Genomic DNA, 16307 nt, shown 5'->3' with positions numbered 1-16307 from the left:
AGGTGGCTCCAAGCTGGCCGGAGCCAGGCTCTAGGAGCCCCCTCCGGGTCCCCACGTGGGCACAGGGCCCCCAGCACCGGCGGGGATGCGGGTCGCGGGCCGGGGGGGGTGCGTGTGCGTTACTCCCCCGCGTCCTGTGGCCGACGTCTGTTCACGGCGCCTTCCTGTCCCTCGTGTGTCCCACGTCACCCGCGCTGGCCCCGCTGCTCCGCCAGGGGAACGAGGGTGCGCGCTCGAGCGCCGGCGGCCTTCCAGCGCAAGGCCGAGGTTCCGGACCCGGCCCTCGTCCCGCCCGCGACCGAGTCGGGTCAGCGTCAGCCGCGGCCTCTGCGCGCCCCAGTCGTGGGACGAGCCTCGCCCCCTCGCTCTCTGGCGCCCTCGCGCGGCGAGGGGCGGCGCTGCGGCGCGGGCGCCGAATGTCCCTTCCGGCTCGCCGTAGCCGCGCGCCGCCGCTTCCTCCCGCCGCGGACCCGGATGCGCGAGCGGCTGCGGCGCCGCTGCGAGCCTCCCGCCCTCCCGACGCGGCCGGAGCCGAGCCCGAGTCCCAGGGTGAGTGGGGCGGCGGCGCGGGGCGGGCGGAGCGCTGCGGGCGGGCGGCCGGCGCCCACGGCCCGTTGCCCGCAGCCCCGCGCCCGCGTCCCCGGGGCGCCCGCCGGCCGGGGCGGCGCGGCGGGACCAGGCCGCGGCGTCGGCTTTGTGCGGGCGGCCGGGGCGGGGCGCGGGGTGCCGGCCGGAGCGCCGGAGCGCGGCGGCTCGTCGGGGCCGGGCGGGCGGGCGGGCCCCGGTGGGAGGCGGCGCCGCCCCCGCTCCCCTCAGGAGCCGCGTCGCCGCCGCCCGGCCTGGGTCGCGCGGCCGCCGCGGTGCGCTCGGTCCCGTTCCCGGACGCGGCGCCGAGGGCGAGCGGGGCGGCCGCCGGCCCGGACCGTTTGCCCTGCGGGGGCCCGCGGCGCGGTCGTCGCCGGAGGCGGGGGCCGCCGAGGTCTCCCCTCCGGCCCGCCCCCGTGCGCGCAGCCCCCGGGGCCGGGGCGGAGCCGGGACCCCGCGTGGGCGGCAGGGACGCGGCCGCCAGAGGCCGCCGGCTGCCTCCCGGGCGCTCGGGCAGGAGGCCGGCGCGGGCTGCGGGATGCGGGATGCCCGGGTCCTTAAGGCTGCACGGGCGCCTTGCTGAGGCGGGGCGCCAGGTGGGGAGGGTGCGGTGGGTCGGAGCCGGACGCCCCGCCGGCGAGTTGAGGCGGCTGTCCCCATGCTAGCGGGCCGTGTCCCTGGGATTGCGAGGAGGTTGGTTCTGCACTTGCGCCGTATGACGGCCGTGTCGCAGAGTTTGTGTAGTAAAGTGACTTTTGGTTTTTTTGGTGGTGGTGGGGGTGGTGTATGCCCACGTACCGTGTGGCTGGGGAAAGACGGTCTCGTAGAAACTGGGACTCTCGTGCTACGCAGGGGTGAGCACCCTGACCCGGGGCCCCGGGTCTACCAGGTCGTTAATAAGCAGATGGGACTGTAGGTCAGTGTCCGTGCTCTGGGAACGCCGTCGCTGTGTGAGGGCGCGCGGCTGCCGGCGCTGGGTCCGAGTGATGCTTCCGTGGCTTCCTTCTCCGAGTCTCCCCCGTCGGCGGGCGCGTCTGGATCCCGTGTTCCCCTCCCACTGCCCTTTTGTTCCGGAACTGGGAAGCTTGTGTCCTCCATGCCGCTGCTTCCTTTCCGCGCTTCGCCTGAGCCAGTGTCGCCTCCCCTGGCGCAGCCACACCGCCGGGTCCCCGTGGTAGCAGCCTTTGCCGCCTCCCCTGGCCCTGACACTGCTCTGTCGCTTCTGCTGCCGCAGCCGGCCTCACAGCTCCTTGTGGTTCCGCCCCGTGTGCCGGCTGCACATGCCGTGGCGCGGTGTCCCGGCTGGATCCTCCCTGCCCAGAGTGCCGCTTTTTGGGCATTTGGCCCGGCAGTTAAGTCCCTGCCTGGCACACCACACCCGTGTCGGAGTGCCTTGTTTAGTCCAGCTCCCCTCTAAATAAAGCCTTCTGGTCCGCTTTAGCACAGCGCCCCCACCTCAGCAGTTTTGTTTTTTCATTGACGTATAGTAGGGTTCACTTTGGTGTACAATTCTGGGAAGTTTGACAGCTGTTGTGATTTTCCCCACAATCAAAGGAAACGGCTCCCTCTCCCCAGGAGGTCCCCTCGTGCTGCCATTGCAGTTGAGTCCTCCCTTCGGCCCTTGGTGACCGCCGACGCCTGTCTCTGGATTCCCGTCATTTTCCAGGATGCTGTGTAAAGGAAGTCACCTGGCTCTTCGCACAGGACGCGAGTCCACCTGTTGGGTGCTGAGTGCTACCCCGTGGTGCGGGTGCGCACGCTGTGTCCCTCCTTCCATCCGGTTTGCTCTGTCTCCAGGTGTTGCTGTGTGCCTCCCCATCGTGAGATGTTCCCACTACTGCTGACCCCCTCCCAGGACCCCCACCAAGGGCAGTGTCTCTCACAAGGGGGTGAAAATGGGTTCTTTTATAGTGGTCTGTGGCCTCAGGGCGGAGGTAGAGCTTCCTGGGGTTCGTTAGGAGAAAAGCTCCGACACATGTCACTGGGGGACAGTGGAAAAAGATGGAGAAACGGCAGTAGGACGGTGAGTTGAGGACCGGCAACTTTATTACTTGCTATTTGTTGAAGCACTTCTGTTTTTCTTTCTTCTTTTCCTTTTTTAAATTTTTTATTTATTTGAAAGGTAGTATGAATGACAGAGGCATTGAAAGAGATCTTCTGTCTGTTGGTTGGAACCTGAAACTCCCACATGGGCAGCAGGGGCTCAAGCAATTGGGCCATCTTTGCTGCTTTCCTAAGTACCTTATCAGAGAGCTGTCTTGAATGTGGTGCAGCGGGTTAATGCCCTGGCCTGAAGCACTGGCATCCCATATGGGCGCCGGTTCGAGACCCGGCTGCTTCACTTCCGATCCAGCTCTCTGCTATGGCCTGGGAAAGCAGTAGAAGATGGCCCAAGTCCTTGGGCTCTGCACCCAAGTGGGAGACCCGGAAGAAGCTCCTGGCTCCTGGCTTCAGATCGGTGCAGCTGCAGCCATTGCGGCCAATTGGGGAGTGAACCATCGGATGGAAGATCTCTCTCTCTGTCTCTCTGCCTCTCCTCTCTCTGTGTAACTCTGACTTTCAAATAAATAAATAAATCTTAAAAACAAAAAAACAAAAAAACTTAAGGATTGTGAAGCAGCCAGGACTCAAACTGGTGCTCTGATATGGGCTGCTGGCCTTGCAGGTGGTGGCCTAGCCTACTGCCTCACAACATCAGCCCCACTTCCATTTTTCTTGAACTTCTCTCTCAAGCTGAAATGGATCCCACCTAGTCTAGTACAGGGTTGGCCCACAGGGTGGAAGACCTGTTCCCACCTCTGTGATTCTAAAACTCTGGGGAGATACTGGGTGCAGATTTTCCTGTTGACCTCAGCACCTGACTGTAGTTGGTGGTTCTCTTTAATAACACAGTGTGATGAACCTGGACATTTTTTTTTTTTAAAGTGTATTTATCTATTTGAGAGGCGTAGTGACAGAGAGAAGGAAGGACAGGCAGAAGTCCACCATCTGGTTGTTCACTCCTCATACGCTTGCAACAGCTAGGACTGGGCCATACTAATATTAGGATCCAGGAACTCCACATGGATCTCCCACTTGGATGGCAAGGGCCCAAGTACTTGAGTCATCACCTGCTACCTCCCAGGGCGCACATTAGCAGGAAGCTAGAACTCAAATGAGGCACTCTGATGTGAGATAGGATGCCGCATCCCGAGTGGCAGTCAGCCTGCTGCACCACGTCACCTGCCCCACAGTTTAACCCTTTTTGTGTCATTTGGAACTTACAATAGGAACCTTAATAAACTCCTGGTGAGAGAAGACTGAATGGTTCTCGTATAGATCTTTTGTTATTAGCTTTTTGATACAGGATACTTGATATTGCCATGTGTTTTTGTTTTCTTCCTTTTTTTTTTTTTTAAGGATTTATTTATTTGAAAGAGTTACACACAGAGAGAGGCAGAGAGTTAGAGAGAGGTCTTCCATCCGCTGGTTCACTCCCCAATTGGCCACAATGGCCAGAGCTGTGTGGAACTGAAGCCAGGAGCCAGGAGCTTCTTCTGGGTCTCCCACGTGGGTGCAGGGTCCTAAGGACTTGGGGCAATCTCCAACTGCTTTCCCAGGCCATAGCAGAGAGCTGGATCGAAAGTAGAGCATCTGGGTCTCGAACCAGTGCCCATATGGGATGCCAGCACTGCAGGTGGTAGATTTACCCACTATGCCACAGCGCCAGCCCCTTTATTTTCTAATAGTTTTTTTTTTTATATATATTATTTTTATTTTTTTTATTTTTTGACAGGCAGAGTGGACAGTGAGAGAGAGAGACAGAGAGAAAGGTCTTCCTTTGCCGTTGGTTCACCCTCCAATGGCCGCCGCGGTTGGCGCGCTGCGGCCGGCGCGGCGCGCTGCGGCCGGCGCACCGCGCTGATCCGATGGCAGGAGCCAGGAGCCAGGTGCTTTTCCTGGTCTCCCACGGGGTGCAGGGCCCAAGCACCTGAGCCATCCTCCACTGCACTCCCTGGCCACAGCAGAGAGCTGGCCTGGAAGAGGGGCAACCGGGACAGAATCCGGCGCCCTGACTGGGACTAGAACCTGGTGTGCCGGCGCCGCTAGGCGGAGGATTAGCCTAGTGAGCCGCGGCGCCTGCCTAGTTTTTTTTTTTTTAAGGATTTATTTATTTGGAAGGCAGAGTCACACACACACACACAGACACACAGAGCAAAGGAGCAAGCTTGTGAGTGCTTTTATCGGCTGTTTCATTTCCCAGATGGCCAAGTCTGGGCCAGGCTGATGTTGGGAACCAGGAACTCTGTCCTGGTCTCCCACATAGGTGGCAGGGTCCCATCTGCTGTTGCCTTCCCAGATGCATTGGCAGAGAGCTGGATAGGAAGTGGAGCAGCCAGGACTTGAAGTGGTGCTCAGATACAGGCTGTCCATGTTACAGTGCCTCCATGCCAGCCCTGAAGTTACCAGCTTATATAGAAAGTACTTCTTGTTGTAGCATTCTCAGGTGGACAACTTCAAAGACAGTAGCATACTGACAGTTCCACAGTGAACATTTGGACTACCCCCAGTTTCTGTTGACATTTCAGTGTGCCTGCTTTGTCACATCTCTCCATCCGTCAGTATTTTAAAAACTTCACAGTAGGGCCGGCGCCGTGGCTCACTTGGTTAATCCTCTGCCTGCGGCACCGGCATCCCATGTGGGCTCCGGTTCTAGTCCCAGTTGCTCCTCTTCCAGTCCAGCTCTCTGCTGTGGCCCGGGAAGGCAGTGGAGGATGGCCCAAGTGCTTGGGCCCCTGAACCCGCATGGGAGAAGGGAGGAAGCACATGGCTGGCTCCTGGCTTCGGATCGGCGTAGCTCCGGCCGTAGTGGCCATTTGGGGGGTGAACCAATGGAAGGAAGACCTTTCTGTCTCTCTCTTTCACTGTCTAACTCTATCTAACAAAACAAAACAAAACACTTCACAGTGAATTTCCAAGTAAGTGAAAGCAATGCTTATGATATGTTTAAACTTTTTTAAAAACTCCCTTCGGTGGGGGTAGTTCCGTTTGTATGGGTCTGTGGGTTACTGGAGGGGGGGCACAAAGATGGCCTGGAAACAGCCCCGAGTGTGTCTTGGGTGGAGAGGCGGGGTGCATTCTGTGGGGAGAGTGGTTCTGGAGCTCGGCTCTGCTCAGAAGAAGAGAGGCTGCGTGTGGGGAGTGGAGGGAGGTGAGGTCCTCGTGGTGGGGCTGCCCTGGGTGCAGATGGCATTCTGCCTCCGTAATGGCCGAGCTTCCCGAGTCGCCTTCTCAGAAAACAGTCTGGAACCTGCAGCACCGGCCTGCTGGTGGGCTCCAGACCCTCGGCGGTGTTGGGTGGCGGGAACCTGGTGTCCGCCTCCAGTTGCATGCATCTTAACCCCACACAGCCATTTATCAGCTCTGCCATTTTGCCTCCTCTGGTTTTCAGGAGTGAGTGAGAATATGAAGCAGCAACTCTGTAGAAAGATGAATTAAAATTAGAAAGATAGCCAATTTTAAAAGTTGTTTAGCCATTGGCAATAGCTTAGCTGTCCATTGGGTGTTAAATAACTTCTTTACGATTGATTGTATGTTTCTGTCAGTTGGTTATAAGCTCACTTAGGTCAGGAACCATTTCTTTAAAAAAAATTGAAGTGTAAGTTCATGCATTTCATTGTGCAGTTCTGTTAAGTTTTGCCAAACACATTCATCTTGTGTCATCTCAAATTGTTTTCTTCTTCTTCATCTTTTTTTTGTTTGTTTGACGGAGTTACACAGAGAAAGAGAGGCAGAGGCAGAGAGAGAGAGAGAGAGAGGTCTTCCATTCTCTGGTTCACTCTCCAAATGGCCGCAATGGCTAGAGCTGTGCCGATTCGAAACCAGGAGCCAGGAATTTTTTCCAAGTATTCCACGTGGGTGCAGGGGCCCAAGCAATTGGGCCATCCTCCACTGTTTTCCCAGACCACAGCAGAAAGCTGGATCAAGAGTGGAGCAGCCAGGACTCGAACTGGTACCCATATGGGATGCTGGCACTGCAGGCAGTGGCTTTACCCACTTCACCAGAGTGCCGGCTCTGCAGGCAGCAACTTAACCCATTGTGCAAGCCCCACAAAACAAGCTGTTTTATTTATTTATTTTTTAAAATTTATTTATTTGAAAGAGACAGGAGGAAGGGGGGAGAGAGGGGGAGGGAGAGAGAGAGGGAGAGGAGGATCTTCTAGTTGTTGGGGGAGAGAGAGGGATCTTCCATCCACTGGTTCACTCCTCAAATGGCTGCAATGGCTGGGGCAGGGCCAGGCTGAAGTCAGGAGCTTCTTCTGAGTCTCCCACATGGGTACAGGGGCCCAAAGACTTTGGCCATCTTCTGCTGCTTTCCCAGGTTCATTAGCAGGGCACTGGATTGGAAGTAGAGTGGCGGGGACTTGAACCTTTACCCATTTGTGGTGCCAGCACTACAGGTGGTGGCTGAACCTTCTGTGCTACAGCATTGACCCCCCAAATCATGCTTTAAAAATAGTTCCACACCCCCAGAATCCTTCCTTTCTGGTCAGCTCCTTCCATACTGTCAGGTTCTAACCTAACCTCTGTTGCTGTGGTTTTTGCCTCTTCCAGAGTAGCATGTCATGATGCACACAGCATGGAGTCTTTGGTCTGGCTTCTGTCTCTTGGCATCTTGTGTGGTGTTGGGTGTGTCAGCAGCTCCCTCAGTGGTATTGCTGAGTTGTGTGCTGTTGTGTGTGTTCCAAGTTTGTTGCTGTCCATCAGGTGAAGAAGGTCAGTATTAGTACCTTCCTATGTTTCAGTGAAGTTTTTTGTTAAGTTTTAATTTATTAGAGACAGAGACAGAAAGGAGAGAAAAAGCGCCCACCTGTTGATTTACTCCCCAAATGCTGGCAAAAGCTCGGACTGGGCCAGGCTGAAACCAGGAGCGGGAAATCACTCCAGGTCTCCCACGTGGTTAGAAGGAACCCAGTTCCTTGAGCCTTCACCATTGCCCCCCAGGAAGCTGGAGTTAGGAGCTGGAACCCTAGCTCTCTAGTGTGGGTTGTAGGCATCTTAATGGTAGGCTAGACACCAGCCCCTGGAAATATTTTTTTACTGTAGTAATGATAAGGTTGTACAATTGGTGTCCTTTTTTCACTTAATATTATGAGGGTACCTCAAAAAATTAATGAAGAAAATGGAGCTAAATGGTGGCTTTGGGGCAGGCATTTGGCATAGTGGTTAAGACCCCTGTCAAGAGGCCCACGCACTGTGTCAGGGTGCCTGAGTCTGATACCCAGCTCCATCTCCTGACTCTGGCTTCTTGAACGTGTACACCCTGGAAGCAAGCACTGGTGACTCAAGTAAGAGTCCCAGCACACATGTGGGGCCTGTGGACTGAGTTCCTGGCTCCTGTCTTTGGTCCAGCTCAGCCCAGCCCTGTGGATGTTCTGTCTGACTCTCAAAACATCACTTTGCAAAAGTAATTTGAAATCCATGCATAGTCATACATCTGAACAGTTTTTAATTTTTTTGAAAGAGAGAAAATTGTGCCATCAAATGCCAGCAGCCAGGTCTGGGCCAGCCTGAAGCCAGGAGCCAGTAATTCTATCTGGGTCTTCCATGTGGGTAGCAGGACCTGACATACTTGCTCTGTCATTTGCTGCCTTCCAGGGTGCACGTTAGTACTTTATCAGGCCTTCTGATTTTTCCAACTAGTGTGGAAAAATCACAGCACCAACGGCCACCAGTTTGAACCCTTTCCATTTTTACTATATGTTCTCCATCTAGAACTTGAACATTGAACATTTCTGGTTATTTTTGCTTTTAACATGGTATTCTGCCATGAATATATTTCATGAGCAAATATTTTTAATTGATAGGTTAATTTTCTTTCTTTCTTTCTTTCTTTCTTTCTTTCTTTCTTTCTTTCTTTCTTTCTTTCTTTTTTTTAAGATTTATTTATTTATTTGAAAGGCAGAGTTACAGAGAGGCAGAAAGAGAGAAAGAGATCTTCCGTCCACTGGTTCACTCCCCAGATGGCTGCAATGGACAGAGCTGGGCCGATCTGAAGCCAGGAGCGTCTTCCAGGTCTCCCACATGGGTGCAGGGACCCAAGGATTTGGGCCATCTTCTGCTTTCTCAGGCCATAGCAGAGAGCTGGACCAGAAGTGGAACAGCCGGGACTCAAACTGGTGCCCCCATGAGTTGCCAGCAGTGCCGGCGGAGGCTTTACCCATTATGCCACAGTGCCAGCCCCTAGGTGAATTTTCTTAGGACTTATTTCAGAGTTACTGTGTAAAAGGGTCATTGGGTCACATGGATTCCTTCCACTTGCAGCACCGTGATCTGCTTTTGCTAGGTGTGTTTCGGCTCGTGGACCACTTTGCAGTATGTGGCACCCCCTCCATGCTCTTGCCCGTTTCCCATTGGTGGTGTCTGTGAGTCCCAGTTGTCTGAGTTAATGCCTTGGCCAAGCACAGGGGAGACAATACTGATTTTCATCTGGGTAGCAGGGCTGGACTTTGCATTCTGAGCTACTTAAGTAGATGTTTTTCTCTTGTTATGAACTTTGTGTGTGTGTGTGTATTTAATTGAAAGGCACAGTTACAGGGTGTGGGGGAGGCAGAGACAGAACGATCTTCATCCACTGGTTCATTCCCCATATAGCTGCAGTGGCCCCAGGGCTGGAGCCAAGGGGCAAGGAGCTGCTTCTGGGTCTCCTATGTGGGTACAAGGGCCTAAGCACTTGAGCCATCCGCCACTGCGTTCCCAGGCACAGGGGGCTGGATAGGAAGAGGAATGGCTGGGACTTGAACTAGTGCCCATATTGGGATGCCGACATCACGGGCAGCAGCTTTACTTGCAACATCATGACGCCAGTCCCCGTGATGAGATTTTACGTTGATTTCCCCAAGGTACCAATCTGTTGGCCTCACATAATGCTTTTCATCTCCGTTATCGCCTCCCTTGTTGAGTGAGTCACTGCCCACTGCTGTTGCTTGCTGACTGCCTGTGATGTTCTGGGCAGGTGTTCTAAGGGAATAACCCTAAATGCACCCTACAGCAGTGTTTTCTGCATTTGTCCCATCTCCTTATTATTCTCCCCTCACGATACTTACTTCAAAAATCAAAACCTTGATTTGAAAATAAAAAGCAAGGTTATGTGCCCTCTGGTGGTGTGGCCCTAGTCGCTGGCTGGCTGGGGCTCTTGTTGCAGGTCCTCCCTCTGGTGTTGGCTGCAGTTTGTGCTGTCTTCTGACGGCATCTCTGCCTCCCGCACCTGCTGCTTCCTGTGTGCCAGGAATACACACTCAAAAATTCTGGAGCTGTTATTTTTAAAATATATTTAAGCTTTTATTTATTTGAAAGGCAGACAGGGCAGGGTTGGGGGAGATCTTCCATGTGCTGGTTCACTTCCCAAATGCCCACAATAGCTGGGGCTAGGCCAGGCCAAAACCAGGAATCAGGAACTCCACTTGGGTTTCCCATGTGGATGGCAGGGACCTAAGTACTTGAGCCATCTCCTGCTGCCTCCCCGGGGGCACACTAGCAGGAAGCGCCACTGGAAATGGAGGCAGGACTCCATCCCAGGCACTGTGCTGTGGAACGGGGGCAGCCTAACCCGCTGCCGTGCTCGAGCTTTGTGTTTGTTGGTTTTTGCTTTAATATCTATTTATTTATTTTGATAGTGTTAGGAGAGGGAATCTTTCATCTGCTGGCTCACTCCCTTAATAGCTGCAACGGCCAGAGCTTGGCCATATCATATTGGGTCTCCCATGTTGGTACAGGGGCCCAAGGACTTGGACCATCTTTCACTGCTTTCCCAGGTGTATTAGCAGGGAGCTGGATCCAAAGTGGAGCAGCCGGGACTTGAACCGGTGCCCATAGGGGATGCCGGCACCACAGCCTGCTGAGCTACAGTGCTGGTGCTTCTGGGGCTTCTGGCTTCCTGTCTGTATTTCATCCAAGGCCTGAGCTGGAAGAGCCTTGTAGTTGTGGTTGCTTCTTCAGATTCATGATTTCTTTCTTTTTTTCTTGTAATCTGTTTATTTTCTCATTGAGATAAGCGGTAGTTTCTCTACGATCAAAAGGGGCTCCTGCTTGTCTTCAGAGAGCAAGAAGAGGCTCTTTGATCACTGTCCAGCTAGCGTGGGTGGCAGGAACCCAGGTGATGCAGAGCTGGTTGTGCCAACTGGGGCTTGAGGGGTTCCTGTGATAGCCTTCAGCTGCAGTGGGCCCTGGTGCCAGCAGCGTTCTAAGTGTTGTGGCTTCCTATTCACTGGGTCAGTGCTGAGTTGGGCCATCAGGATTCCATTTTTCTCCCTGTACGTCTCTTTAGAACTTGGAGGGGTTTTTACTCCTTTGTCAGGTGGGTCCAAGCAGCAGCTGCTTCCTTTATATGAGACCTTGGTCTTTTTGGTCCCTACCTCTCCTCTGAGATCCAAGATCCTCTTGGATCCCTGGTGAGCGGAATGCCATCTGCTGTTGCGTTGCACTGTTGTTTCTCTTGGGAGAAACGCAGGACAGCAGGAGCCAGAGTCTGAGGGCAGCAGTGTATCTTCAGTCCTCTCCTCTCCAGTGGATGCACTGCATGTACTTGGCTGGGTCCAACTCCGTCTCACCTCAGAATTACCCTTGGTGCTCTGTCTCCTTCACCCTGTCCCTCAGCAGGTCACTTATATTCTTCCCTCAGCAGGTCACTTATATTCTCCCATCACGTGCAAAGCCAGTTCTGGGGGTTTGAGCCTGCTTGAATGTGCTTGCAGTCCCCTGTAGGGCATCCTTTAGAGAGAACATGGGGTCCCTCTGAGCTCTTCTTAGAGTCTCCATTCTTCTGTGCTCTGGTAGTGAACAGGGAGGTGTGAGACCAGCTCCTGTCCCTGCCCCAGGACTTCATTTTGTTTTTCAGCCTGGCCTGTGGGCTAGCCAGCAGCTTCCTCAGGCTGAGGGCCGTTTCCCTGCGCCTCTGCTGTTGGCAGCAGCACGAGCTGCACACATGGTCAGGCTAGTGTGTGAGCTGCGTTCACAAAGAGAGCCTTTGCCTTTGCCCTTGATGGCCAGGAAGCTGTGCAAGGGAGACAGAGGACTGCACACCTCGTCTGGCAGTGGGCACCCAGTGCCTCCGCAGCCCAGTGGCAGCTCTGTTGGAGTGGGAGCCGGGGTCAGACCCTTCCTGTTCTGGCTGCTGCTGACCTGGCCATGTACAACTCACAAACTCCTGTGACTCAAGTGGGGCAGGATTAGGACCTGTCCCAGGGTGGCTGTGAGGTGTGGGCTGGTGTGGTCCCAGTGATTGCTGTGAGCTACGGTTCCTGGTTGGGTGGCCCACCCTTTCCTGCCAGGCTCAGTCCTGGGCCCTGGGCACAGCTGAAGAGGACACAGTTCTCGTCAGTATTCAAGGGGACGGTCTCCAGTGCTGTCTGTGTGCATTGCTCGACTCAGTAAGATGCTCGCTGTGTATCGGACGCCAGTGGAAGCATGCTTTCAAAGGATCTTTTCAGAGCCGTTCAATGGTAATCATTCTGAGTGGTGATCAGCGATTCTATCTACCTTCAAGTAACGTGATCTTCATTTTGATCTTGTAGGAGAACGTTCCGCGGGATAGCAAGGGAGGTGATGATGCACCATGGCGGCGGCTCCCAGGGTGCCCAGCATCAGCCGCAGAGGCCCCGGTCCTTCCCTGGCAGCGAAGAAGAGCAGGTGGCCCACCCGAACCTGCCCCCGTCCCCCGCCGCACCCCAGTCCCCTGGGTACCAGATACAGCAGCTGATGAGTAGGAGTCCCGTGGCTGGGCAGAACGTGAACATCACCCTGCAGAACGTGGGCCCCGTCGTTGGAGGAAACCAGCAGATCACGCTGGCCCCTCTGCCGCTTCCCAGCCCCACCTCTCCAGGCTTCCAGTTTGGTACCCAGCCGAGGCGCTTTGATCACGGGTCTCCGTCGTACATTCAGGTCACTTCTCCCCTGTCCCAGCAGGTGCAGACCCAGAGCCCCACGCAGCCCAGCCCGGGGCCGGGGCCAGCCCTACAGAGTGTACGTGCGGGTGCCCCGGGGCCCGGGCTGGGCCTCTGCAGTGGCAGCCCCACGGCAGGCTTTGTGGATGCCAGTGTGCTCGTCAGGCAGATCAGCCTGAGCCCCTCCAGTGCTGGGCATTTTGTGTTTCAGGATGGCTCGGGGCTTGCCCAGATCGCCCAGGGCGCCCAGGTGCAGCTCCAGCACGCGGGGACGCCCATCGCAGTCCGGGAGAGGAGACTCTCCCAGCCTCACACTCAGTCGGGAGGCACCGTCCACCATCTGGGCCCCCAGAGCCCTGCGGCTGCAGGGGGTGCTGGCCTGCAGTCGCTGGCAAGCCCAAGCCACATGGCCACGGCGAGCCTGCCACCTCAGATCAGCAGCATCCTCCAGGGCCAGCTGATCCAGCAGCAGCAGCAGCAGGTGCTGCAGGGGCCGCCGCTGAGCAGGCCCCTGGGGTTCGAGAGGACCCCAGGAGTGCTGCTCCCCGGGGTTGGGGGGGCGCCAGCCTTTGGGATGACCTCCCCACCGCCACCCACCAGCCCTTCCAGAACCTCTGTGCCCCCGGGCCTGTCCAGTCTGCCCCTCACATCTGCGGGCAGTACAGGCATGAAGAAGGCTCCAAAGAAGTTAGAGGAGATCCCCCCAGCCTCGCAGGAGCTGGCGCAGATGCGGAAGCAGTGCCTGGACTATCACCACAAGGAGATGGAGGCTCTGAGGGAGGCCTTCAAGGAGTACTTGATCGAACTGTTCTTCTTACAACATCTGCAAGGGAACATGATGGATTTCTTAGCGTTCAAGAAGAAGCATTATGCCCCTTTACAAGCGTATCTTAGGCAAAACGATTTGGACATTGAAGAAGAGGAGGAGGAAGACGAAGAGGAGGAAGAGAAATCTGAGGTTATCAATGATGAGGTAAGGAACAGCGTTCAGTGATCTCTGGTAGGCAGATGAGAGTCCTTGCACCAACAGGTGAAACATGTTTGTGAGCCTTAGGTATTTTTAAGGTTTTGTTTTCCTAAGGACTTGATCCTGAGCAGAACTGAAGACGTCTCTGCTGTTCTCTTTCCTGGAAGCAGGAGCTGTTCCAGGCAGCAGAGTGCCAGGAGGGAGCGGAGAGCGGTGCTGTCAGTGGTGCATGTTCAGTACCCAGCTGTTTTGACTGAGAACCCAGGATTCGGCTCAGCTCAGAACACTCAGTTTTCCCCTTTTGTCTTGGCTTGTGCCACTGGCTGTCAATGACAGACAGCTGCCACAGGCCCTGCCGCAGGAGGCAGAGAAGGCTCTGCCTAGGGTGTGAACTTGCACTGCTTTGCTGGTTGTCCAGGTTTCACATTTTACTTCTCTGGGTCCATTCATAAGAGCATTGTCAACATGGTTTATAAATAAGGGATTTAAGTCACCAACTTTTTATATGGCACCAGCAATAATTACAGATCACTGGATATATTTATAGGGGATCTTCATAATTAAAAAATACAGTTACGATAAAAAACTATGTTTGAGTTTTTTTTCAATATTTAGGTATAGTCTTAGATTTGAGATCGTATTTTAAACTCACACTTTTCCAAATACCTATTAGTGATATTTAAGAGAATCACTTAGATAGTACACTTTTTGGGTGCCTAGAATGGGTGCATAATAACCCCCCTGCGATTTTCCTGCCCTGTAGTGACCCCTGGCGTTCTTCCATTTGTACTTCTGAAATGCTGGGGTGACAATGGATTGTCCTGCAGTGCCCTGTGCTCTGTGCTTTTGTGTTGTGTGGTACACTGTGTGGGTGGAGCTCATCTTGTTTGATGATGTAGCTGAAGCAGTGTGAACCTTGTCAGCTCTTTGGCAAAGACACCAGGTTTTGTTGAACAGAACCTGGTCTCTGCTCAGGCCATCCTCACTGACGTCAGGGAGGCACCTGTGTGGCTTTGCCATTTTATGTTTTCTCTAACACCCTTTCCAGGATCTACCATTTTTTGTTTTTCAACAGGTTTTTATGATTACTTTGAGGATTTCACCTCTGTTGCCACGGAGCAGTGAAATTCAGTGCTCTGTATGTGTTTGTATCCAAGTGTTGTGTGTAAACTCCACCTACTGTCTCTGCTTGTAAAGAAGAATTAGTCCCTTCCCGTGACTTCCTGCTGACAGAGAGCAGAACGCTGCCTGTGATGTCACAGGGCTTTGTTACTTGACTTGCGTCTACCATTACCATCTAAAACATTTGAAAAATAAAAAAAGTTTCAGAATCTAAGGATATTACACTGTGACTTAAAGTGGAGTTTCTGCAAGATTTGCAGTTGTCAGATTGTTATGTTGTAAATCTGTCAGTTCAGTGCCCTTTCACAGGATTTGATGCGCAAACCTTCCATTTTTAACACCACAAGCATCAGTCAGCTGTCAGTAAAATTCTAACAATTTCCAGCAGTCTTAAAAATTATGTTGCCTTTTTTTTCTCAAAATATTTCCTCTCAGGTAAAGGTTGTGACAGGAAAGGATGGGCAGACTGGTACTCCCGTTGCTATAGCAACCCAGCTTCCTCCAAATGTTTCTGCTGCTTTTTCATCCCCGCAGCACCCATTTCAGGTACTTTTCGATGGTTCTAAAACGTAGTCTCATCCCAGACTTTTCCTCCATCCAGATATTTTAACCTTCAATCGCTATTTGCTCTTAGCATTTTTTTTCCAGAGCCCATTCCTTATTTTTAAGAAGAAAGCCTTCCTGCATCTAAAATTATTAAATTAAATTGCATGAATAGATGACAACACAGGTCTGGCTGTGTTCTTTTTCCATACACCTGTAATGCAGTAGCTTTTAGCATGCATGTCTTCTGATACTTATAGTCCTCTGTGCTCAGGACTGTTGTGTGCTGTGTTTTAAATGTTGGTTCTTTCTTGTGTCTTTTATCTGTATTTTGAGAACAATATAAAGCAGAATAAGAAAAAAAGTTTGAAGCAAATGGTTGCTTGGTATTTTCCGTAGCTGAAGGAAGTCCTGAAGTGAAACGCCACTGAGGTCATCAGGAGCACAGACGTCTGATGGATGTTAAGGGAATGCAAGCTGATGGGTGGGTGTTTGGCCTGGCAGTGAATTAAGACACATGGTTAAGATGCTCAGCCTGCAGTGGAGTGCCAGGATGCAGTGCCCGGCTGTGGCTCCTGACGCCTGTGGCTTCCTGCTGGTGTGCATGCGGGAAAGCAGCAGGTGATGCTCAAGTCAGATTCGTGCCACCTACATGGGAGATCTGGATTGAGTTTCTGGCTTCTGGCTGGAGCCTGGCCCAATCCTGGCTGTTGTGGGCATTTGGGGAGTAAATCAGTGGATGGAAGTGCTCCCTCTGCTTTTCTGCCTCTTGAATTAAGGCTGGGGGCAGGGTTGGAGGTTGGTGAGGAGACAGGACCACCCCAGTGTTACACTGGCAGTGCCAGGAATGTTCAAGCACAGGTCTAACATGAGTAGTTTTGGAGTATTTGTGCTGGATTTTGAAAGTAGTTTCATTATGATGATATTTTTGATGTTAGGTGTTTTAAATTTTGATATAGTTTTAAATGAACATTAAAGTTATAATTATACAAGAAAACTCCCCCTTGTAGCCATTACTTAAATTCACTGATTGTGAATTTGTTGCCTCATTTGCATTATTTTCATCTAAACATCGTATCATAGCCCTGGACCCTTTATCCCTGAATCCTGCAGCTCATGTCAGTAAGGTGTTACCTTGCAGTGATCAAAGTCAGGACATTCTGCTGTAC

At 53.3% G+C, this 16307-nt stretch overlaps 1 protein-coding gene across 23 annotated transcripts in view; it reads left to right on the top strand.

Annotated features, from left to right (window-relative positions):
- Positions 1-410: 410 nt before the first annotated feature.
- The window catches only part of EP400 (E1A binding protein p400), a 120493-nt gene continuing 104596 nt past the window's right edge, over positions 411-16307 (top strand). For 10 of the 23 annotated variants that reach the window (XM_051837614.2, XM_051837606.2, XM_051837612.2 and 7 more), the window contains exons 1-2: positions 12138-13479; positions 15031-15141. In XM_051837614.2, coding sequence (XP_051693574.2) covers positions 12169-13479; positions 15031-15141 — 1422 coding nt within the window. In that variant the 5' untranslated portion in view covers positions 12138-12168. Of the gene's footprint in view, positions 550-1140; positions 1279-1454; positions 2609-8530; positions 8813-12137; positions 13480-15030; positions 15142-16307 lie in introns of those variants that run through there. The other 13 variants (XM_051837621.2, XM_051837615.2, XM_051837625.2 and 10 more) reach the window with 7 other exon arrangements.

This window comes from Oryctolagus cuniculus, chromosome 21, assembly GCF_964237555.1.
Source record: "Oryctolagus cuniculus chromosome 21, mOryCun1.1, whole genome shotgun sequence".
In the NCBI taxonomy this organism is placed as follows: domain Eukaryota; kingdom Metazoa; phylum Chordata; class Mammalia; order Lagomorpha; family Leporidae; genus Oryctolagus; species Oryctolagus cuniculus.
This window is presented reverse-complemented; position numbering and strand designations above follow the sequence as displayed.